General features: G+C 43.3%; 2 protein-coding genes across 2 annotated transcripts; one reads left to right on the forward strand and one right to left on the reverse strand.

Annotated features, from left to right (window-relative positions):
- Nucleotides 1-4131: 4131 nt before the first annotated feature.
- LOC121156569 (olfactory receptor 140) lies at nucleotides 4132-5040 on the forward strand. Its single transcript, XM_040980358.1, has one exon. It carries the CDS (start codon nucleotides 4132-4134, stop codon nucleotides 5038-5040), a length of 909 nt encoding a protein of 302 aa, XP_040836292.1.
- A 13472-nt stretch (nucleotides 5041-18512) lies between these two features.
- On the reverse strand, nucleotides 18513-19415 carry LOC121156571 (olfactory receptor 4C45-like). Its single transcript, XM_040980359.1, has one exon. The coding sequence runs from the start codon at nucleotides 19410-19412 to the stop codon at nucleotides 18513-18515; it is 900 nt and encodes a 299-aa protein (XP_040836293.1). The 5' UTR covers nucleotides 19413-19415.
- Nucleotides 19416-24214: the final 4799 nt, after the last annotated feature.

The following is a 24214-nucleotide window of genomic DNA, read 5'->3' on the forward strand; positions in this document are numbered from 1 at the left end:
GGAAGATCTTCCATCCATTAATTTACTCCCCAAGTGGCCAGAACTGAGCTGATCTGAAGCCAGGAGCCTGTAGCTTCTTTTTTTAAACCATCTTTTCGATGCAGTATCCCTGGGTCCTTTAATTTGGTCAAGTGTCCATTTTCTGAAGGGAAGAACAGAGGACTGTGGCGGCACATGGAAGTGTTGATGAGGTAGCAAGTGGCACCTGGTCAGGGAAGAGTAACACTGATGATGGTAGTGATGATGTCATTGGCAGCAGCAATGACAATAAGCACATAGCAATCACTGCAGGGCAAGCATTGTTCTGTGCATCTTCTTGTGAGTTCCTCTTAACCTCATAGCGGTCTTAGGAAGTAGATGCTATTTTTACTCCAATTCCGTAGATGAAGAAATGGAACCACAGAGGCTAGAGCTAAATAATTTGCCCAAAGGGAAAAGCCAGGAACATAAATCTGAAGATGGAGTGTTGAGTTGTTTTATCTGGGTGCCAACATAGTGTGCTTCTAGAAGACTGGAAAACACAGGGCACTGGTTCTGTGTCTGTGACAACCTTTGTCCACTTCTTGTCTCAGCACCCTGTCCCACGGCCACACCTGAAGGACTCATTAGCCCTGGATGCAGAGTCTCAGAGGAGCATAATGCTGAAGTGACTGGTCCAGTGCCAACTTGTTCCAGCTCAGGAGAAGGAGGAGGAGTTGGGCCGTTATAGGAGATGACTCTCCAGCTCAAACACTCAGGACTGACCCTGTCGCCTTACTTCAGTTTTCAGGCAAGACAGATGATGGAGTTAGGCAACTCAGATCTATTTGAATCATATGAGGATACTTCATAAAGCTCGTGGAGAGATGGAATTTAAAGACAATGTACATTTTCCACGAGCCTTTTGAGGACCTTGTGTATTTAGTGACTTCTGCCTAGAGATCTCCTATTAGAACGCTCAGAGGTAGCATCTGCTAAGACACAGAGCAATTATCTCTCTCCCAAACTTTCTTCTTTCTGACTCCAGTGAATCAAGAAGTTGGGGAGCAGGCAGTCCCAGGTGAGTGTGGTGGTTACAGTATGTGGCAAGTTGGGAACTACTAATATTTCATCTATGATTTGAGCAAATTTTTAATCCTATGGCATTTTTTTCTCAAGAAAATAGTCAAACAAGAGAATAAAATTATGCATTGTTAAAATCTTTCAGGTTGGTTTTATGAGCTAAATTTTTCTTCATTTCTGTTAAATGCAAGCGTTCTGTAGTTTCCTACATAAAAAGGCAATGAACCGACCTCAATTTAACCTTTTTGCTGTGTCCCTAAATTCATCTTTCTCTTTGTTGAATTTTTATTAAAGATTCCAAAGACCTATTTTATACTTGCTAATAGAGTTTGAGTAAAAAAATGACATATAAATAATTTAAAAAACCCACTTTTTTTTCTAGTGATGTTTGGGGTCCAGGTTTGTTCATATATATTTTTTTCATGTGATTTCAATATCCTTCAGGGGCAAGTAGATTAAGTATTGACATCCTTATTTTACAAATGAAAAAATTGAGGTCAAACTGGCTGAACAGAGGAGCTGGGACTTTCATGGGTTGGTTTCTGTTTCAGGGGCTGTGAATCTAACGACTGTGAGAACCCACCTACAGGTCTACACAATGTTCCAATAAGTATAGTGAGTCCCGTCCCTTTTGGAATTGTGATGTGTTTTTTTTTGAGTGATTTCCTTACTTCTCTGCCTGGTCTCTTTAGTTCCTAAGACTATAATACATCACTAACCATAATGTACAACATGAAATCTGTTCTCTTCATATAAATAAAGATTAAGAAACAAAGCACCTCCTCCAATTAAAAAAAATACAGTAATTAAGACTCATGTGAAAAATAAATAGAAAATATATTTTCTAGCTCTTTAAATATTTGATTATGTGTTTGGAAGGTAGAATGACACACAGAAATGAAAGAGTAAGAGAAAGGGGAAGAGGAAAGAGAGAGAGAATTGGTTATAAAGACTAAAGTTGTAAATTACTTACATATCACATTTTGATGACAAGATGAAATTCTTCATAGTATTAGAAATAGCAACTCATTGTTAGAAGCAATTACTTGACACAATAATATTTAGTGATTATAATCAGTGTTTTATAGAGATTTGTCTGATACAAATCAGGGTGACAGAAAACATGGTATGGTTTTAAAATAAAGAGCGAACAAATATTTGTGAGTGGAAGAAAGAATGAAAAATACTTTATAAAGCTGGTAGTTTTATTGTTTGAATGGCAAGGCAAAGTAAACTGTTTTAACTTTCTCCTTTAAATATTTCCCAACATTGTCTGCTAATTATGAGTTATCTTTGCAATTACATTTTCCTCCTTGTCTCTGCTTTGGCAAAAGCCATACCTAATCTTTTTGCCTTTTCCTCTGTTCCGTTTGCCTTCCCTGTGGGCTCAGGGGTCTGATCTCCAGGAGAAGATGTTGTGATTGATGTTGGAGGAGGATCCAGGTTACTGCCCAAAGACACAGTGTAAGTGCTCTGTGACTTGGCTCCACCACTTACCCTTTCTAGGTCAAAATGTTAGCACTGCAATATTACTTTAAAAAACATTGTTAAAATGCAATATTACTTAAAAAAACACTTATGAAAATACAGTATATATATCAAGAAATACACATGAGTGTACAGGTAGAAACTTTTTCAATTATCTGATCACACTTATAACCAACAGCCAAATTAAGAGAAAATCATTACAAGTACCCCAAGACTTCTCACTATTCTCTCCTCTTCACTTCCTTTTAAAAAATGTGTGAAATGAGAGTATTTTGTCATTTATAGAGTACAATTCAATGAAGCAATATTTATAATTATATATCAAATGGGTGAAGGGCAGGTAAAGAGAGAGGGAGGGAGAGAGGAGTTCCATTAGTTTATTCCCAATGTAAATTGTTGAGCCAGGCTTGAGACAGGAGTCAGAAACTCCACCTGCACTTCCCGTGTGGGTGGCACAGACTCAGCACTTGAACTATTATTTCTGTCTCCTGGGTTGCTTTAAACAGGAAGCTGAAATTGGGAGAACATTCAGACTGAAACTTAGGCTCTTAGACATGGCATTGGGCATTCCAAGTGACGTTCCAACCTCTATTCCACATCCCACTCCAAACCATTAACATTTTAAAACTAAAGACATTTGTGTAAGATTTTCAAAAAAATTTCAATCAGGAGATCTACCACTTGCAACCCATTGATTGATGAGACCCTCTATTCAGTTTTTGATGCCAGATCCCTTAGATTGTGGATTAGCAATGTCAGAGTATGAGAGTACAGTATCTCATTGTCTGATTTTCCTCCTGCAGAAATGTTGCTTTAATTCTTTACAGACACCTAATATATGCATCATCTAAAGCAGAAGTTGGAACAGAAGGGTGGAGGATCTGCTGATAACTACATTATTTCTGTAAGTCTGCCATATTAGGAGGCAATAAATATTCTGGTAAGAAGATATCAACCCCTTATATCCAGCTACTGCTAATTTTTCAATTTTATTGTTGTTTTCAGTTTGTATCCATTCATCAAATCCTCATTAGAGACTGCTGTGGTTAGGCTACATGGACGTTAAAGAAATGACGTTTCTGCTTTCATGATACACTTGTTGAGGCACTTTCAATATGAGTTAATGAACAGAATGGGAGGGCATAGTGGGACTGGTGTAATGTGGTGTTCGCATTATATGGAAACAGAGGGGAAGGTCTTATAGTCTAGAGCTGTGGGGATACTGTCTTCCTTAGAGACAGGATATCTGAGCCTCGATATGATGGTTGTGGAAGAGCAAGCTGGTGAAACTGGGAAAAGTCATGTTAACAGAAGAGGAATATCATGTGGAAGGCAGAGTTCTAAGTTAGTGTGACTTGATTAGGAGATTTAGAGCAGTTTGGTAGCAGGCAGGCGGGGAGCTGAATACAAATGAGTCAATCCGGGTAGAGGGATGTATCAAAATACTTAGATTTTATCCTGATGGTAAACATGAGTCTTTGCAGAACTATTTACTTCCCACCCACTCTAATCTGATCTAATTTCTTGAAATGTTTTGAAAAGGGTAACATAAAATTTCTTGGTAAATCTGTTCGCTCAAGTGTTCACTGCTGCTCACAATTCATGGGTGGATCACGAAACATCACGGACTTCTTCCTGCTGGGACTGTCGCAGCATCCCCACGTACAGAGGGTCTTGTTTGTGCTCTTCCTTATCGTTTATTTGGTCTCTGTGGGGGGAAATCTCCTGATCATGATCACCATCATCTTCAGTCCCTCTTTGGGCTCTCCCATGTACTTTTTCCTCTCATATCTGTCCTTTATTGACACCTGCTATTCCTCGTGTATGACTCCCAAGCTCATTGCTGACTCCTTGTACGAGGGCAGAACTATTTCTTTTGAGGGATGCATGGCTCAGTTTTTTGTGGCTCATTTATTGGGAGGGACTGAGATCATTCTGCTTACTGTCATGGCCTATGACCGCTACGTGGCCATCTGCAAACCCCTGCACTACACCACCATCATGACCAGGCATGTCTGTGCCATGCTGGTGGGGGTGGCTTGGCTGGGGGGCTTCCTGCACTCCCTGATTCAGCTCCTCCTGGTCCTTCAGTTGCCTTTCTGTGGGCCCAATGTGATTGACCACTTTGTCTGTGACTTGTACCCTTTGCTGGGACTCGCCTGCACCAACACGTATGTCATAGGTCTGCTGGTGGTTGCCAACAGTGGTGTGATCTGCCTGCTGAACTTCCTCATGCTGGCTGCCTCCTACATTGTGATCCTGTGCTCACTGAGGTCCCACAGTGCAGAGGGGAGACGCAAAGCCCTCTCCACCTGTGGGGCTCACTTCACTGTTGTTGCCTTGTTCTTTGTGCCTTGTATATTTATTTACATGCGCCCTTCATCTACTTTGTCCATAGATAAAATAGTGGCTGTGTTTTACTGTATTCTGACACCTATGTTCAATCCTCTGATTTACACTCTGAGAAATGCAGAGGTAAAAAATGCCATGAAAAATATCTGCAAAAAATGAACAGTTGTGGATAGAGTCATAGTTAATTTTGGGATAGAAATAAGACACTGGCCATAAGAATTTATATTGTACTAATGAGAGGTGTGAGGTCTTTAAAAATTGAAGATAAAGTTGATTTTATTTTCATTTGTGTCCAGTCTTTCCATGTGTACAATTATTTGCTGAGAAATAATTGTATTATTTCAGCTTTGGGTTTGCTCTCAACTGCAGTGCATAAAAGCTGTGTGCCCCTTTTCATCTGTGTTTGAGGTATAGCCTGCTTTGGCTTTGGGTCCTGCTTGACTATGTGAGCAGAATTGCCTTGAAGTTACAGTCATTTGGTTATTTGACTGTGGATACTCTGGATAGCAGAATTTTGCTTATTGTGGTACTGATAGTTCACTCCTCTGATTTCTCTATACAGTAATATCAGGAGAATCAGTACTTGGAACACTGAGAATATAACCAGCAGATTAGGAATGACTGAACTCAAATCATGGTAATGAATAGAATGGTTTACATTAAATTTAACATATATATAATAAGCTATACTGTTCTGTAAAGCATGAAATCAGTGCATGAATATTATGTACACATGATCACACACACAAATGATTGAACACTGACTTGGTGTTAGGCACACTTATCACTTGATAAACAAGATCGCATGTTGCTGTCATAACAAATTGGTAAGATTTTCCTTTTAAAAATGAAAAAACAGTGGCAGATGTTTTGCCTATCGGTTAGGATGTCCACATTCCAATCAGAGTGGTTGGGTTTGAAGCCCAGCCCCCTGCTGATCCCAGCTTCCAGGCAATGCAAACCCTGGGAACAACCGGCGGTGGCTTAGGTAGTTCAGTTTTGGCCCTCACTCAGGAAGCCTGGATTGAGCTCCCAGGTGCCTGTCTTTGGCTTGGTTCAGTCCCAGTTGTTGCAGACATTTGAGGAATAACAGTAGATGAAGGCCCAGGGTGATGGTTCAATTGACTGAATACTGACTTTGCATGTGCTGGGATCCCATTTGGGTGCCAGTTTGTGTCTGGCTGCTCCACTTCCTGTCCAGCTCTCTGTTTGTGACCAGGACAGGCAATGGAGGATGGTCCAAAGCCTTGGGACCCTGCATCTGCATAGAAGAAATGGAAGAAGCTCAGGCTTCTGGCTTTGGATGTCTCAGCTCTGGCTGTCGCGTCCACTTGGGGAGTGAACCAGCGGATGAAAGAGCTTTCTATTTCTCCTCCCTGTGAAAATTGCCAAAAGAGTACATAAGGCAATGTTTCGCCATAAAAAATGACCAGTAGGTAAAGTGATATGTTAATTAGCTTGATGTAATCATTATACAATATTAATACAAATATCAAACTAGTATATCTCCCAAATATAAATCGAAATATAAATTTTCTCAACTAAAATCCAACACAAAGTAAAAGAAAAAAAAATAGTTGAATTGGAAGACAGAAAACCAATGTGGCCACAAACCAGGTCAAGAAGTAAGAGCTCTAGTCTCCAGAATTTTCTTGCTAATGACACCCCTTTTGTTTCTCTCAGTCAATACTTCTATGACTTTCATGATAAAATGTCTTAGTTTTTCTTTATACTTCTGTGCATGTACCACCTGACTATAGATCACATTTTAAATAAAACAATCATATAGTGTATGACATTCTGTGTTTCAATTCTATGACTCAATGTTAGGTTTATGAAACTCATGCCTGTTTTATGATACATTTATTTTTCTTGCTGTGTCAGTTAATTATCTGAACATACTATACTTTCTAAAATGCATCTAATTGGTGATGAAATTTGAGTTGTTACAAACAATATTAGTACTCTTAATGGGACACGTTGTATGACACTCTGGGAATAGAGTTTCTGGGTGATAGTTTACTTTTATGTGAATATTCAGCATACACTATATTCAATATACAATTTCTAATGATTTTAGGCTCCTTCTTTCCTTCCTTTCTTCCTTCCTTCCTTCCTTTCTTCCTTCCTTCCTTCCTTCCTTCCTTCCTTCCTTCCTTCCTTCCTTCCTTCCTTCCTTCTTTCCTTCCTTCCTTCCTTCCCTCCCTTTTCTCTTTCTCTTTCTTTCTCCCTTTTTAAGATTTCCTTAATTTGATTGCAAAGGCAGATTTATTGAGAAAAGGGGAAGCAGAAAGAAAGATCTTCCATCTGTTTCTTCACTTCCCCCAGTTGGCTGCAATGGCTGGAGCTGAGATGATCTGAAGCCAGGAGCCATGAGCCAGGAGCTCCTTCTGGTCCTCCCACATGGGTACGGGAGCCAAAAGAATTGAGTGATCCTCCACTGCTTTCCCAGGCCATAAGCAGGGAGCTGGATGGGAAGTGGAACAGACAGGACATGAACTGGCATATAGGATGCCAGCACTTGTAGATGGAGGATCAACTAATTGAGCAAAAGCTCCAACCCAAGATAATTTCTAAAAAAGAAAATAACAGCATGATTTAGTAAAGAAGAAGAAAGCAGATTGTGCCTGGAATCTTTTTATTAAATTTTTAATTTTCTTTTTAGTATTACTGCATAATTGAGAGGGATACACACCCATGTGAGCCTGTGATTAGAGTGGGGAGGGTCAGGTACAGAGGAAGGTTGGTGGGATATAAGGTTATTTTTTTCCTCCTGTGTCCACAGTGGAGGAAGAGGTGGATGGGACTGCTCCTTGCTGTCAAAATACATCAGCACCTGGGTTTGGGGGACGATCATCTGATGTCATCTTAGAGATCGCAGTGTGGGGAAAGGTGTCTCAAGGGTGTCACTTGCGTGATTTGGATAGTTCTGAGAAGTTGTTGGTTTTATTGCTTCAGGATTGAGAAAATCTCTCCAAGGTCTGTTGGTTGACAAAGTTCACCTTAGAGTATCCACAAACTCAGGAACATACTGCAAAGCTTGGCCAGGAGAATTGTCCATCAAGGGCTGCTTTCCATCCCCTGTTGAGGCACTTGGCTTTCCCTGATGGCCTAGATGACCTGGCTGTCATGTCCTCTGAGTGTATCTGGACATACTGTACACTGCACAGGCATCAGCAACTGAGGAGGCCCAGTACTGAAACACATACTCCAAATCAGACAACATATCCTGTGATTCTTCCCTGTAGCTGGGGTCTGAGTCCAGCAATCTAGTTGGGGAATCCTCCAAGAAGCTTTGTAGTGACCTCAGAGTTGATTCTTGTGTGTGTCAACTAGTGTAGAGTCAGGTTAGATTGTAAATTGCACCAGCTAATGCACACAGGTGGATATAGCTACATGATTAGGTCTGTCCCAGCCCTATACCTCATGCAAACTGATGAGTGCTGTGGCCCAACCCAGTGAGTCCACAACAGTCCTGGTCCTCACACATACTAGTGGGTTTGGTGGTCTAGTCGGAGTGACCCCTAATAGTCCCACAAGGCTTTCCTCTAGCCCCAATTTTTGTGCATGCCAGTCTCTACTGTGGTGTAGCCAGTCTAGGCCGTGTATCATCCCGCTCTTGTGCATACATATGGGTGCTGCAGCTTAGCTCAGCATAATGTGTCCTGGAACCTGGCCCTCACATGTGCCAACAGGTGCCACTGCCTTGTCCACTCTGGCCCATTCCCCTAGTTCTTGTGCTCATCAGTGGAAGGTATAGCCTGTCAAGGGAGTGTCAGTGGCTCCCCTGCAGGCATGTTCACAGCCTGGGATTTTGTGTTGATAGGGGGTGCCGCAGCCAAGCTTTACATGACTTGCACCCAATACTGCCACTTGCTAGCTTGTACTGTGTCCTGGCCCACTTGCTTGTGCTCATTCTGGCTCTCATGAGCACTAGAGGGTGCTGTAGCCTAGCCCAACCTGGCCTGCCCCCAGATCCAGCTCTCATGCTTACCCATAGAAGCAGCAGCCCAGCAAGAGAGCTCCAAAGGTTCCCCTACTAGGCCCATTCTCATCCCTGAGTCTTGTGCATGTCAGTGGGTGCTATGGTGCAGTCTTAAATGACTTATCTCCAGTTTTGGCATTTGGCAGCAGGTGCTGCAGCCTAGCTCAACCCAGCCTGCTTCCAGTCCAACTCTTGCCAGCAGGTATAGCAGCCTAACCTAGCCTAGCCTGGGCCGCTCCCAGCAGCAGCTCCCATGTGAACTAGACAGTGTTGCAATCCAACCAGACCTGGCCTGTACTCACTCCATCCTGCTTCTCACTCATGCCAGTGTGTGCTATGGACTGACCCAGCCCAACCTGTCCCTAGATCTGACCCACAAGTGTGCAACAGATACTGCAGCCCAATCAGGTCTGGCTGGCTCCCAGTCCCAGCTCTCATGCTATGCAGCAGGAGTTTCTGCCTAGTGGGGGAGTTTTCCAAATCCCTTGTGAGGCTCACTCCAAGAAACAGGTCTCCTGTGCGTTGGCAGTTCTGCCACCTGGGTTGACATGGCCAATCCCCAAGCTTGGCACTCACTGGTGGGTACTGTGGTCTAACCTGACTGGCCCACACTCATTTCCCGCTCAGTAAGAGTGCTACAGCCTAGCATAGCCTGGTCCACTCCAAGACCTGGCTGTGATGTGACCTGGAGGGTGCTATGGTCTCTCCTCACCCATTTTGGCTCTCACAAGCACCAGGAAGTGCTGAGGCCTAGCTCAGTTTGGTACACCCCCAGGCTTCCTCCCACCACATGCATACTGGGAGTTGCTGCAGCATTGCCCAGCCTGGGCTGGCCACATCCCAGCTCTTGCTCTCTAGAAGGGTCTGCAGCCAATCTGATTAGTCTTCAGAGTTCCTCTCCCAGGCCTGTTCCCAGCCCCAGATCTTGTGTGTGTTGGCAGGTGCTTCAACCCAGTTTAGCATGGCCAGTTGCAGTCTCAGTTCTTGCTGGTGAGTTTTGCAGCCTAGCCCAGCTTGGGTGCAGTCCACACCCTGTCCTGAATCTTGTGCATACCAGCAAGTGCAGTGGCTTGGTCAAAGATTGAGGCCACGAGTCCTTTGGATCAACTTCCTTTCTCAGAGAATGGAACTTCCCTGTGGCCACCCACGTTTGTAGTCTTTGTCTTGTGTCTGTCTTATTTCTGTCTTCTCAGTTTCTCCTTGCCTCCTTCTCCAACCCTGTGCATGCCACACTAGTCATGGTAAGAAGCGATACACATTTCTACCAGCATTGGGCGAGATGGCACTGCTCACAGGACAGCAAGCACTGGTATTGACAGTGTTAATTTTAGCCATGTAGGGGGAGCAGGGCAATGGCACTTTATTCTGGTTGTACTTTTCTGCCACCCAATTTCCTGTATGTTTGCAGAACATCTTCCTTTCTTTCATTGGAAACGTTCATTTTACGTATTTGAAAGGCAGAGTAACACACACATACACACAGAGAAACAGACAAGAGAAAAGTGTTTGATCTGCTGGTTCACATACTAAGTGGCTGCAAAGGCTGGGTTTGGGATTGGCCCAAGCCAGAAGCTAGCAATTCCTTCCAAATCTCCCCTGTGAGTACAGGGGCCCAAGCACTCATGTCCTTCTTTGAAGTTTACCCAGGAGCTTTGGCAGGAAGCTGGACTGGAAGTGGATTAGCCAGGACTAAACCCAGCATTCTTACAGAATACCACCATTTTAGGTGGCAGCCTAATCAGCTACTTCACAACACTGCCCCCAGCCACACTTCCCTTTTCACACTGCTTGTTCAAGGCTCACTTGGTGTTCCATTTTTATCTTATTGGTTTGTGGGGGTTGCTTATGTCTTCTCTATCAGTTGCAGTGCTCTGAGAAGCAGATGCTGAAGTAGAGCAAATAAGCAAAGGATGTTTTTAGAGTGAAGTGGTCAGTGAAGTGGGAAGAACCACCAGGAATAGCAAAGATCTGACTCATGTGCAGGGGAGAAAGGAAATTTGAAATTTACTGTAAGAGTGCAATTGTCATTTTCCCATTCAATAATTATTCATAGCTATTGCCTGTATTCCAATAAAGTAAGGTGTTTCTTTTTTCTTCCTTTTTTTTTTTTTTTTTTTTTTTACTTTTAACTTGTTAAACTTCCTATTCTGTGAAGAACTAGGCCATTTTACAGCAAGGTAAATTTCAAATATGTTATCTCAAAAGCTAAAAATGAAAATATAAGACAAAAGGAGAAGGAAGTTTGTAAGGAGTGAGGAAAGTAATATCATTAAGTTGTTAGAAGAGGCACCAGGTACGGTGGCCGAGTGGCTAAAGTCCTTCACTGGGATCCCATATGGGTACCATTTCTAATCCCAGCAGCCCCACTTTCCATCGAGTTACCTGCTTGTGGCCTGGGGAACCACTAGAGGTCAGCCCAAAGCCTTGGAACCATGCACCCCGTGGGAGACATGGAGCTGCTCCTCCTCTGGCCTCTGACTTCAGATCAGCACAGCTCTTGCAGTTGCGGTCACTTGGACAGTGAATCATCAGTCAGAGCATCTCAGTCAGAGGATCTTCCTCTGTCTCTTCCTCTCTCTATATATCTGACTTTGTAATAAAAATCAATAAATCTTTAAAAAATGGAAGAAAATTGTAGTATCCACACATGTGAATCCATGTAGGGGGTGGGGGCACCATACCTGGCCTGGGTCGGGGGCTGTTCCTGTGGACCTCCAGTCGCAAGAGGAGTAGGGGTTGGGGGCGCCTTCCCCAGCCTGGGTGTAACCATCCAGCTGCCTACCTGCGTGCTCTGAGGAATTGGGGTTGTAGATTTGCAGGGAGATTAGGTGATTGCACAGGTCAGCATGAGCGAATGACCTAAGGATTCACACCAGGAAGAGAAATAACTTTTGAGGGACATCCTTGGATAAAGCCACCGTACATGTAGGAGAGGAATGACTTTAGAAGAACTCCCAATGACAAGTGCACCGCTCTTGCAGGTAAGTGAGGAGACTGAGACATGGTGGCTGAAGGGGAGAGACAAGAAGACCTTTATGGGTCAGATCAATGCACCAGTCCACATAGGCATTTTGAGCTGGGCTTGTTAGCATGGAGCAATGCTGACTACCACATACCAACCGATATGAAAGCTAGGGTTGGTGGCCTGCCTTGCAGGGCTAGATCCCTAGATCCCAATACCTAACAGTGAGTGTCAGAAAAGTGGACAGGTTACATTAGCCTAGGCATGACACCACCTAACACACAAGAGAACCAAGTCTGGGTTAGATTCTGTGGGGGGATAGGTGGGCCCAATGCTATGGAATTGTAAGTCCTACTGGATAGCTTAAGAGTTGGGAAGGAAATTGGCTGAGCTAGTGTGACTATGGAACTCACCAGCACTTACTGGTATTGAGGTTGGGAACAAGCGGGGCAGGTCCATGCTGCAACACCCACATGAGTGCCCTAAAAATGGTGTGGGGTGGGCTTGGGCCACAGCATCCACCAACTCGTATAAAGGCCAGGACAAATGGGGCAGGACGTGCTGGATAAGGGCCTGGCACCTGCTGGCATATGTGGAATCTGGGTATGAAAGTTGCCTGAGTGGGGGACTTTGGAAACTGCCCTGGTGGATAATGGCTCCCAAGGTGAGCACGTAGTCCAGGCCTTGGTGTTGGGTAGGCTGGGCAGAGTAGCTTCATCGGTTGAACAAGCCATATTCAACTGGTAAGTACAGAAACCAAGATGCACTGAAAGTCATGCCAGGCTGGGCTGTTGCGCCCACTGGTTTACATGACCAGGGCCATGCTGCAGCAGCCACAAGTGAGAGTTGGGTCTCAGGGGCAGACAGGCTAGGAGGCTGCAGCATCCCAAGGCCAGGTCAGGTTAGGGTCTATTCCAAGCTGGGTCAGAGCAACCACTGGCACACATGAGATCTGTTGCTGAGATCAGGACTGGTTGGGAAGTTAAGGGGTCAACTCCCTGATTGGGAGTGGTACCCGTTAGGGAGTGCCGGGGCTGGAGTAGGGTCTACTGTCTGGTCTGGACATTACCGCAGTGTCCCTTGGCACAGGTGTGGGCTGGGGCTGGGGTTTGCTGGACTGGGCTAGACACCAGTATCCATTGGTGCTCGTGAGAACCAGGGTAAGTGTAGGACGGGTTAGCCAAGTCTGCCCCTGTGGAGCCATGCGTGAGCTGTGTCTGGGCATGGACCAGGCTTGGCTGGGCTGTAGCATCCAGTAATAAGAATGGAAAGGGTGAGGGCTACTCAGGAAAGGCCACTGATCCTGCTAGGACAGACAGGGGACGGACTGAGTAGAGCTGGCCCATGGACCCTCCAGTGTGTGTGAGATCTGGCATTGGGAGAGGTTCTGATGGAGGAACCTGGGAATTCCTCTGTCGGGACACAGTCCCTACAAGTGAGCACAAGAATCAAGAAAGGGAGCAGACCAGGCCAGGCCAGGTTATGGCACCCACGGACTTACTGTTGGTTCAGGTCTGAGGTGAGCCAGGCTAGGACAGTTCATCTCACCAGCTGTAAGTCTGAGAATCAAAATGGTTTGTGGGTCATGCCAGGGCAGGCCATAATACCAGTTGGTTCACATGAGTGTTAGGACTGAGGGCTAACTGGTCTGGCTAGGCTGTAGTCCCCATCAGCATGAGCTGGAATTGGAGGTTGGCCTGGCTGGGCCAGGCTACAGTACCTACTGGCAAAGGTTGAGGTGAGGTGGGTCAAGCCAGACTGGGCCATAGCACCTAACCAGCACATATAAGACTTGGGGGAGATTGGGAGAACTGGATAGAGCAGCTATGGTGGGGCTCCCCACTGGGCCACCATTTCCACTGGTGAGTGTGAGAGCTGGGATTGGAGGCAGACCAGGCTGGGCATGGCTGCAATGCTTGTTGGACTGCATGTAAGCTGGATTGTGGGAAAACCAGGCTAGGTGGACTGTACCTACTTGTACATACATAAGCCAGAGTTGGTGTGGGTTGGTTGGGCTTTGCCACATCATCAGCTAGCAGATGGTACATCGGGGTACAAACTCTGTGAAGCTAAACTGCAGAACCACCTGGACAATGCAAGATCAATGAGTGGGAGCGAGCCCATGAGGGGATAGTGGGTACCTCTATGATGGGCTGCAACTATCACTGGTGAGCATGGAAGCCAAGACTAGGGCTAGGCATGGCTTGATGAAGAGTGGCACCCACCAGCACCAGTATGGGCTGGATAGTGGGGCTAGTTGGGTGATCTGGGCTTCAATGCCCATTGACATGTATGAGAGCAGAATGAGAAATGGGACAGACTAGATCAGTCTGCCGTACATGCTGGCAAATACAGAAACCAGGGCAGGGAGCAGGCCTGATAGGAGTTTTTGTGGGTTGTTCCAACTAGGCTATAACTCCCACTGGTTTGCGTGAGGGCCAAATGTGTGGTGGGCAGGATTGGGCTGGACTGCAACACCCATTAGTTTGCATTAAAGATGGAGCTGGAAATGGAAATGATCCAGCAATTACAACCACCAGAGCATGTGTAGGTAGATTTGGGTGATGGAATGGGCTGGATCCTACACGTACATGCACATGCAAGAACCAGGTCTGGGATCACCTCAGATGCAGTGTTTTTGAGAATACTTCCAAGTGAACTGCTGGACTCAGATCCCCAACCATGGAGAGAATTACAGGTTCTGATTGTGGAATGCATGTTTCAGAACTGGGCCTCCTCGGTGGCTTAGATGGAGCAGTGGACAGCATACCTAGATGCACATGGAGATATGGCAGTCCAATGGAACCTGAAGAGGACACCTGGTACCATAAGAAAGGATGGAGGACTGAACAAATTGATCAACAACCCCAGCCAAGAGTTGGCAATGAATACCTGGGCAAACAGAGACTGTAAGCTAGACTGTGTCAGCCAGTGTATTTTGGAGAGATTTCAACAAGATAGGAGAGATGAGACTGGCTGCAATACAGAACTGTTGAAATATCAAACCACTTGAGCAGTACCCTCAGAGCATGCCCAGTATCAGGGACACAGAGATGGTTGGTAGGCTAGGTGTGGCTTCTGCCCTTGTCTTTCCCCTTCACCCAGATACAGTAATGAAACAAGACTGTAAAAACAATGGTCTCATCCACTTTCCTCTAGACCCTGACCCTTTGCACACTAATCACATATATAAAACATTATCAAAAACAGAACGAAAATTATGTTGTTAGAATAGTATGCACACATGTGAGTCCATTTAAACTACTAATAATTAACATACAAAAAGAAAACAGGACACATACAAACACAGACCTCCCATCCATTTATTTATTCCCCAAAAGCCTGAAAAAGCTGGACCAGACCTCAAACAAGAGCTTGGATTTTGATGCAGCTCTCCTATGTGAATGGCAGACCCAACCGCTTGAGCCATCACTTGCTGCCTACCAAGGCATGCATTTACAAGAGTCTGGATTCTGGAGTTTTCTGTGACTGCATCCAGGCACTCTGATATGGGGTGGAGGCATCCTAAATGATGTCTTATTCCCTGATGCTTGTCTTTAAAATAATGACGAATTAGGTTAGCTACAGAACAGGTTATGTTCCACATATCAGTGGGGTCTTCCTGTGTCTGGCTTTCATTGACTTAGTATAATGTCCTGCAGTTCCTTCCTTTCATGCAAATTGTAGAAGTTTTAAAAGTATCTATAATGTATCTCAATAAAATGGGGGAAAAAGTTTGACTATGTAAGAAAGTATACCTCCCATATTTTGTTAAAAGCTATTTTTCATCTGACAAATAGTGTGTAATTCACCATGTTGCAAAATATCAGCCTTCTATATTAAGAAAATAACAAACTAGAAAACAATATTAAAACTCTTGGCATTATAGACTCCAAGATGCAATAAGGTTGGAGATCCCAGGGAATGGTATTTGTTTTGTCTCAAATCACCTAGGTAATAAAAATAACATTGATAATATTTTTATTTTATAACTTAATTAATAAACATGAATGTTCTAGACTTTGATTTATATACTCATTCATTTATCCTGTTTGATAACTAAGGCATAAGTTTCCTCATCAACTGACATGACAGATTTCTTCATTAATGGCATTGAGTATTTTTTAGATATATTGACTGCCATTTGTAGTTCTTCTTAAGAGAATAGATTATTGAAATCTATAGCCCACTTCTTACCTCTGCTGGCTTGTTGTTTTTTACTGTTGTTGAGGTTTTTGAGTTCCTCATGTATTCTGGATATTAATGCTTTGTCAAATAAGTAGTTTGTAAATATTCCCTTCTCCCAGGTATCTCTTCACTGGGTTGATTTCTTCCATTGCTTTGAAGAAGCTTCTGGGTTTTAAATAATCCCATTTGCTCAGTTTTGTTTTTTGGGATATAATGCAAAACAAAACCATTGCCTACATCAGTGTCTTGCTGCGTTGTGCTGTGTCCTTTGCTAGCAATTTCAAAGCTTCAGGTCTTAATGTACATCTTTGATCCATGTTGAGTTGATTCTTGCTTGTGAGCAGAGATGGGGATGATTTCACTTTTCTATACCTACGTATATCTTCCATCACCACTTATTAAAATTGAAAAGATGATCTTTTCTCTAATGTATGGTTACAGCACCTTAGTAGACCTGGCCATTTGGCCACTTGGGGAGTGAGGCAGTGGATGCAAAATCTTTCACTCTGTATCTCCTTCCCTTGAAATATCTATCTTCCCAATAAAAATAAATCTTAATAAAAAACAAAAATGATGTGAGCTGGTGCCCTGATGTAGTGGGATAACCCTTTTCATGTAGTGCTGGCATTATCAGGGGGATATTAGGTCATGTCTCAGCTGCCCCACTTCTAATCCTCTTCCTTGCTTATGAGCTGGGAAAGCAGTGGAGGATGGATCAAGTCCTTGGTCTCCTGCATTCACATGGGAGACCTGGAAGAATCTCCTGGCTCCTAGCTTTGTACCAACCCAGCTCTGATCATTGCATCCATTTGGTGAGGGCAGCAGCAGATGGAGGATAACTGTCTCTCCTTCTCTCTTTCTAAGTCTGCCTTTCAAATAAAAAAGACAATAAATTTTAAAAATGATACATGGTCACCAGTGTTATGGTGCCATGTTTTAAGGTCTTGTGACCCTGTCCTCTATGTGGAAGACCCTGATGAGGTTTCTGGCTCTTGACTTCAGCCTAACCTGGCCTAATGTCTTTGTAGCCACCTGAAGAGTGAACTAGAGGGTGTGTGATAATGAGCTCAATTTATCCCCACAACACTGTGTGTGTGTATTTCAATGCATCATTTTGTTCATGATAAATGTATTCAATTTCATGTGTCAATTTAAATAAAATGTCAAAAGAAGAAATTGAGGGCCACCTATGTATGTGAAATGTGTACCTTGGTCAGAAATTTATTTAGAGTTCCCAGTAAGAGCAGCTAATATGGCTGTCAACATCAATAACCAGGACACAAACTGATACTTGCTATGCTACAATGCTTTCCTTGAAAATTTTGATTGTTTCATTTGTTGTATGTATTTGAAAGATGTCCACAGAAAATTATCTAAGAGTATTTCATTTTCTTTTAAAAGGCATTTTATGTTATCTAACCTTAAAATATGAGATATGTCAGAGTCAGGTGACACCTGATTCTCTAGGTTGAGTGTGTTCAGGAGTTCTCCACAGAACAGGGCAGGGGTGACACTCTTAATCACTGGCAGGCATCTCTCCCTCCCTTTTCCTTCTTGTGTCAGGTTTCCAGGGCACACAGGGTCCATCATTCATTTCAACTGCTGACATTGTTTCTGTCCAGGCACATGACAGTAATTCTCAGTAGTTACTGTGTCTGAGATTTTGCAGATATGTTTAGAGACTGTGTAATCACAGACCAGGAAATTGGTGATGGGTTTGGCTTTACTTCCAGAAGCCGGGGACGCTTGCCAGTAAGCATCCCTTAAAGTCGTAGCTGCTGTTATCCTGTCCCTATGTGGGTGAGTGGCATTCATGATGTGTTTAGAGGTGAAGTAAGAGTGGGACAGATGTTGCCTTCTCCTGTGCACATGGCTATCCTAACACAGAAAAGTGCTTTGGGGTTCTCCATCAGGAAGTGCAGCCCCTAGAACACCTTAACTTCTGATGAAATTTTGGAGCATATTTGAATAAAGCATATTTGAATAAAGCATAATTTGATAAAAGAATATTTTGATAAAGATAATTTTTAGTGATGTTATTTTTCCAATTTTGAACTAAAGCTTTAGTTAAACTGGAGATGAAATTAGTTCAAGAATATGAAAAGGATTTATTTGATATTTGCAACAGAGGCAACATGAATTCAGGCACAGTATTTGTGTATTAGGTTGTTAATTTCTGAAAATTATTGAAAAATGTATTGTTATGTATTGAAAATTGTATTGCAGATAGGAACATAATCAAGTTGTATTTGAGTCTGTTAAGTTTTCTTCTTGTTCTAAAAGAAAGTAAAGTATTTCAGCCAGTTTTAAAAATGTTGTAATCTCTGTATCTCTGCCTGCTATTACTTAATGGTTGTCATTGAGGATCACCATATTAAGTGAACTAAAAAAAATTGGTCCAATTAGCATTATTCATTCTAATTCAATCAATCAGAAAGGGAATATTTTTCTACAAAATATCACTAGGATCATATAATTGTTTATTATCAATATTCCTTATTTAATCCAGAGTTTCTTTATAACATTTTTCACTTCTGCATTTCTCAGGGTGTAAATCAATGGATTCAGCATAGGAGTGACTAAGGAACAAAAGACAGTCATTGCTTTGTCAGTGGGTAAGATGGTCATGGGTCTCAGGTACAGGTATGAACAAGGTACAAAGAATAAGACGACAACAATAATGTGAGAGGAGCAGGTAGACAAGGCTTTGCGACGGCCTTCGGAGCGCTGAGCCCTCACAGTGCGCAGGATAATGACATAGGAAGTCAGCAACATGGAGAAACTGAGCAAGCACATAGCTCCACTGTTGGCAGCAATCAGGGGTCCCAGAATATGAGTGTCTGTGCAGGCCAGCTCCAGGAGAGGCATCAGATCACAGATGAAATGGTCAATGATGTTGGGGCCACAGAAGGGTAGCTGGGTTATCAACAGATTCTGAATGCCTCCATGAAGACATCCTATGAGCGCAGCCATTGCAACCAAGACTTTACAGGTTGATGGGTTCATGATGCTTGTGTAGTACAAGGGCTTACAGATGGCCACGTAGCGGTCATACGCCATGACAATGAGCAAGACAATCTCAGCCCCAGCAAATAAATGCACAAAAAAGACCTGCGTCATGCACCCATTGAAGGATATGGTGCTTTCTTCAGAGATCAAGTCAAGGATCGTTTTGGGAACTGTGGAGGAAGAGTAGAAACCATCAATAATGGAGAGATAAGAGAGGAAGAAGTACATGGGTGAACTCAGGGCTGGGCTGCTGAAGATGGTGAATGAGATGAGCAGGTTGCCTGTCATTGTGACCAGGTAGGTGGTTAAAAACACTGCAAACAGGAATTTCTGCAGTTCTGGATTCTGTGTGATTCCCAGTAGGATGAATTCTGTGACATTGTTCATCTTTTCCAGAGACTTAGCTTGGGTTGTTTGTTCTGTTAAAAAAAGAAAAAGCACAATATATCTCAGTGATGATTCTTTTAAATACAGTATTAGGAAATGACCACTTTCTCCCTGATGTTTGTGGTGGATGGTGTCACACTTTACTAACCTTTTCACTGATAACTCTGCCTGAGAAGAGAGAAATGTTATGGTCACTAATGTATTACTTGAATCGTGACAATACATATTAATAACATGATAATACTAGGGCATTATTTAGAATGCTATCTTCCCAATCTTATTTTTGGCTCTAAAGAGATGACATGACTTTATTTCTTTTTCGGATTATTCTAGAAGCAATTTCATTGAAATTATATTTATCCTTTGTCATGACTATTTCTTCGTGTCATCCTCCTTTAAAAATTATAGAATTATTACGTTGAATGCCAAGACTTCATAAGTCTAAGCAAGCCATTTTCTGTTATTTATTATTCCTCTTTGTCACATGAATGCACAAGAACATAGCAGAGAGAGGGTAGAACTGTTTTCTTCAAGAAGCCATTGATTAGTGTTAAAGTTGCTCATTGAGTACTCATTGAGTACACATCACTTTGGAGCCCTGAAGGTTGTCTCTAGCTCAATATAACAATCTCTGTGTTTCTATTCACAACTTGCAAGTGGATCAAACTTCCCTGAAAAGCTCATGCCATTTCTTAAAGAAATATTGTAATTGGTCCATTACAAATTAGGCTTGCATCCAGAGTTAAATATATTTCTTCTATCACTGTTACAGACAGAATAAATTGCAACTGGAGGTTATTCCCAGTAAGCTATTGACTGGGTGCAGATGTTAGCATCACCTAAGAAAACACAATTTTCCACGTGTCATAACCTCAGTCAACTGAGGTACACCTGAAATTTCCCTTCTTCATGGCAGAAATACTGAATTATATACAAATACTATTTCTGTGATCCAGACTTGTATAGTTAAGATGAGTACATGTTGCCATAAGAGTGCCTCCAATTCATGCTTTCTTTACCACTTTCTCTGTATTACTTCTTATAAAAAGCTTAGCCTCAGAATCTCTATGCAACATTTCTGGAACCTTAAGCCAACTTCATGGCTCCTCTGCATCACTAAGCATGAGAAAAACTTCCTTGAGTTTTTAGAAACCTCTAGGGTCTGAGTTGTTTTCTTCCTAGCCACGGTTCTTGGATGCCATGAGTATGTTGTTAAATCTTCCAGGGAGATTTAGTTTGCAGTTCTCACATCAGAGAGCCAACACAGAAGTCCTGAAAGAGGACCAATTTGAAAACACTGAGAAGATAAATCCACAGAATCAGTATCTTTCATGAAATGTGTTAATCAGAATGCTGAAGAAATGACTCAGCTTTTTACTGTTTCTGGCCTGAGAGCATTAGAGATAGTGTTTTTGATTGGTGTGTCTTCTCATTCCACTTGTTTCCAGATACATATTGCACTTACAGGCATAGATTGTTATTCTAAAACCTTTTATAAATAAATAAATAAATAAACTAAACTTGACTCAAATCTAGTTAATTCTGAATTGTGTAAGTTTAGATCAGTGCTGTCATAAATTTGTTGCTCTCCCAGCAAATATAACACACCATAAATAATTATGCATTGACAAGCAGAAGAATGAAGTTATCTTTTTAGAAAATTCTCCCCAAATTGAACATTTTAGTTTGTTTTTTCTTTCCCATGTTTGTATAGACTTACCCAGAAAATAAGGAGAATGAGTTGTTTCAGGTAGGGAAAGATTTAAATTTCACTCACCTTTTTGGCATCTTATGAAAGTATAAGTGAGCCTTCAAATTCGACAGCATTCCCCACACATAGTAGAGGCATCTAGAGTCAAATCTGACAATGGTGGGGATAATGCCAGCATCCTATTGTAGCAGAGACTCAGTACTTGAGTCATCATCTCCTGGCCCTATGCCCAGGTGTCAGTTCTTCAGCTGTTTTCTTAGAAACAGAGCTCAGGACCTGGTGCTTTGGCTAACTTGGCTAAATTGTCCCTTCAAGTTCAAGGATCCGCTATGGGTGCTGGTTCATGTCCTGGCTGGTCCACTTCACATCCAGCTCCCTGCTTGTGGTCTGGGAAAGCAGTCGAGGATGGCTCAAAGCCTTGGGATCCCGCACCCAAGCGGGAGACCTGGAAGAGGCTTTGGCTCCTGGCTTTGGATTGGCTCACCTCCAGCCTTGTGGCCACTTGAGGGATACCAGAGGATGAAAGATCTTTCTCCTTTTCTTTGCTTCTCTCTGCAAATTTTTTTTCCAATATGAACAAATAAATGTTTTTGTGTTTTGTTTTGTTTTGTTTTAAATTAGGACTTGGAGCTCAGGATGTGAGAGTTGCCAGAAGTCTCAAACTCATTACACGGCAGCACTGTTGGCATTCACTCTCTGGTCCTTTTATTCAGCCTCTCCTGATTGAGGAGAAACAATTAAGCATCACAAGCTAGAGTGCTTGGCAATGCATTGATTTCTCAAATCCTTGGAGGATCAATAACAGCCTTATTGGAAACTGCCAAAATAACAGTGAATGTCTTGTTGTTAACTGCAACTTTGTACTCAGGAGCATCAATAGAGGACAGGTTTGGAAGTGCAGTTAATCTTGTATTAAAGCTATGCTTCTGGGTATAACTTGAACATAGATTTAGGTGAGCTAATTTGAAATTTTCATTATGGATTATGGACTTGTAAAAATGGCAAGTGTGTCCTGGCATTAGGATAAGTTTTGGCACAGATCATAAGACAGAAGCCAGATATATCTCTGAAAACCAGTGTTTCAAATAATATAGGTTCTTTGATGATGATTTTTTCAGTGTTCAAGGTTATGTGATCCATTATACTGGAAGATAGTGACAGTTTTAAAAATGATGTATTTGTTTGAAAGACAGAGTGGTGGAGAGAAAGGAGAATAGGAAAGACAGATGGAGAGAGTGTGTGAGAGAGTCAGAAGGAGAGAGAAAGCTCTTCCACCAGCTACCAGCTGGTTTCCCAACTCGCCATGGTAGTCATATTTGGCTCAGCATGATGCTACAAGCCAGTAACTCCTTCCCCATCTTTCACATGTGGGCAGTAGCCATGCACTTGATCCACCATCTGCTGCCTTTTCAGACATATTTGCAGGAAATTGATTAAACAGCAGAGTAGCCAAGACTCAAAGTAGCGTTCCACTTATGAAATGCTGGAGTTTCTTGGGTCAGTTTACCGGCTGCAGCACAGTTTCAGGCACTTTTTGTGATATTCATGGTAGTGGCTGACTGAGGAGACATAGTTCTCAAGATTCACATCTAGCAGTGGTTTTGTAATATAAATGCAGTTATTTTTATTGGACATACAAACATCTTTCTAAATGATTATCTAAGTGATAGATTCTCCTGATATGTTAGGGGAATATAAGTTTTCCATCCTCCTTGCAAAAAGGAAATCATGATTCTTATAATCAGACTAGAGTTTCCAATATTGAAATTGAGAAATTATATTCAGCTGAGTACTCACGTGTGGAGAAGTGTTGTGGAGAACTGAAGCAGTACATAAAGGGGTTCAGTTTGGCACCCCCTGCAAGACCCTCCCCACATGCATGCTGAGAGTCGTCGCAGCCTTGCCCACCCTGGGTTGGCCACATCCCAGCTCTTGCTCTCTAGAAGGGGCTGCAGCCAAGCTGGTGATCCCGAGTTCCTCTCCCAGGCCTGTTCCCAGCCACAGAGCCTGTGTGTGCTGGCAGGTGCTTCAACCCAGCTGCATGGCTTGTCACAGCCTCAGGACTCGTTTGTGGGTGTTGTAGCCTAGCCCAGCTGGGTTCAGTTCCCATCCTGTCCTGACTCTTATGCAAAACAGCAGGTGCTGTGGCTTGGTCAAGCCTGACCTGTCCCCAGACCTTGTCCACATAAGTGTGGAGTGCTGGAGCCTTGCCTTGCCTGGCCAACCAACCCCAAATCTTGTGCACTGCAGGGAGAGCTGTGGCCTGATAGGGGAGATCCTTAAGTTTCCCTACCAGAGCAGCACCCTACCCTGTATCCCACACATACTGGGTGATGAGCACAGAGCTTTGATTGACAGGGTCTGCTTTTAGTCCTAGCCTTCGCATGTGCTGCTGGGTGCTGCACCCTGACCCCGTCTGGCCTTCTCCCACCCCAGCTCCTGTAAGTGACAGTCAGCTGGGTTCATGTAGGATAAGTTCTGTGGTCTATCCTGGCTCAGTCTGTCACCACCTCCAGCTCTCTATGTAAACCAGTGAGTGCTGTAATCCCCAGAGGCAAACTTACCATTCCGCTGCAGAATCTGTCTCCAGATCTGGTTCTTTTGCATTCTGGTATGTGGTGTGGTCCGTTCTGACATGGCCTACCCCTGCTCCAACATACATGGATGGGTACTGTGGCTGAGCTCAGTCAGGCATGAATTCCAGACCAGCTTCTGTGTGCCAGTGGGCTGCAGGTGATGCTATTTGTCCCAGCCTTGGTTTCCCAAGTGGGTGTGTGCCTTGGCCTGACATGCCCTCCTGCTTCTACCCCTCTAAACCAGTCTGTCTCAGCTCCCTTGCCTATGTGTAAGTGCAAGAGCTAAGTGCCTGGGAGACCCTGAAAGTCATCATCTGCTATCAAGCATTGCCTCAGCCATTCTCACCTCAAATATGTCCCCAGATCCCCTTCCCTGGGCAGTCTGCAGCAGCAGTGCTCCCCCATCCCCATCCCTTACCTGAGGGCCAGGGTAGCATCTCCCGGTCGGCCAGCTGTTTCCCGTCTTCCAATATACCTTTAAAAGAAAGGGGATTAAGCAACTCTGTTGGGGTACT

This window comes from Ochotona curzoniae, unplaced genomic scaffold (genome assembly GCF_017591425.1).
Source record: "Ochotona curzoniae isolate NIBS_2020 unplaced genomic scaffold, NIBS_Ocur_1.0 contig_3432, whole genome shotgun sequence".
Classification (NCBI taxonomy): domain Eukaryota; kingdom Metazoa; phylum Chordata; class Mammalia; order Lagomorpha; family Ochotonidae; genus Ochotona; species Ochotona curzoniae.

Bases quoted from the DNA above. Each gene is read 5' to 3' on its own strand.
- LOC121156569 (XM_040980358.1), top strand. From the start codon at position 4,132: ATGGGTGGATCACGAAACATCACGGACTTCTTCCTGCTGGGACTGTCG.
- LOC121156571 (XM_040980359.1), bottom strand. From the start codon at position 19,412: ATGAACAATGTCACAGAATTCATCCTACTGGGAATCACACAGAATCCA.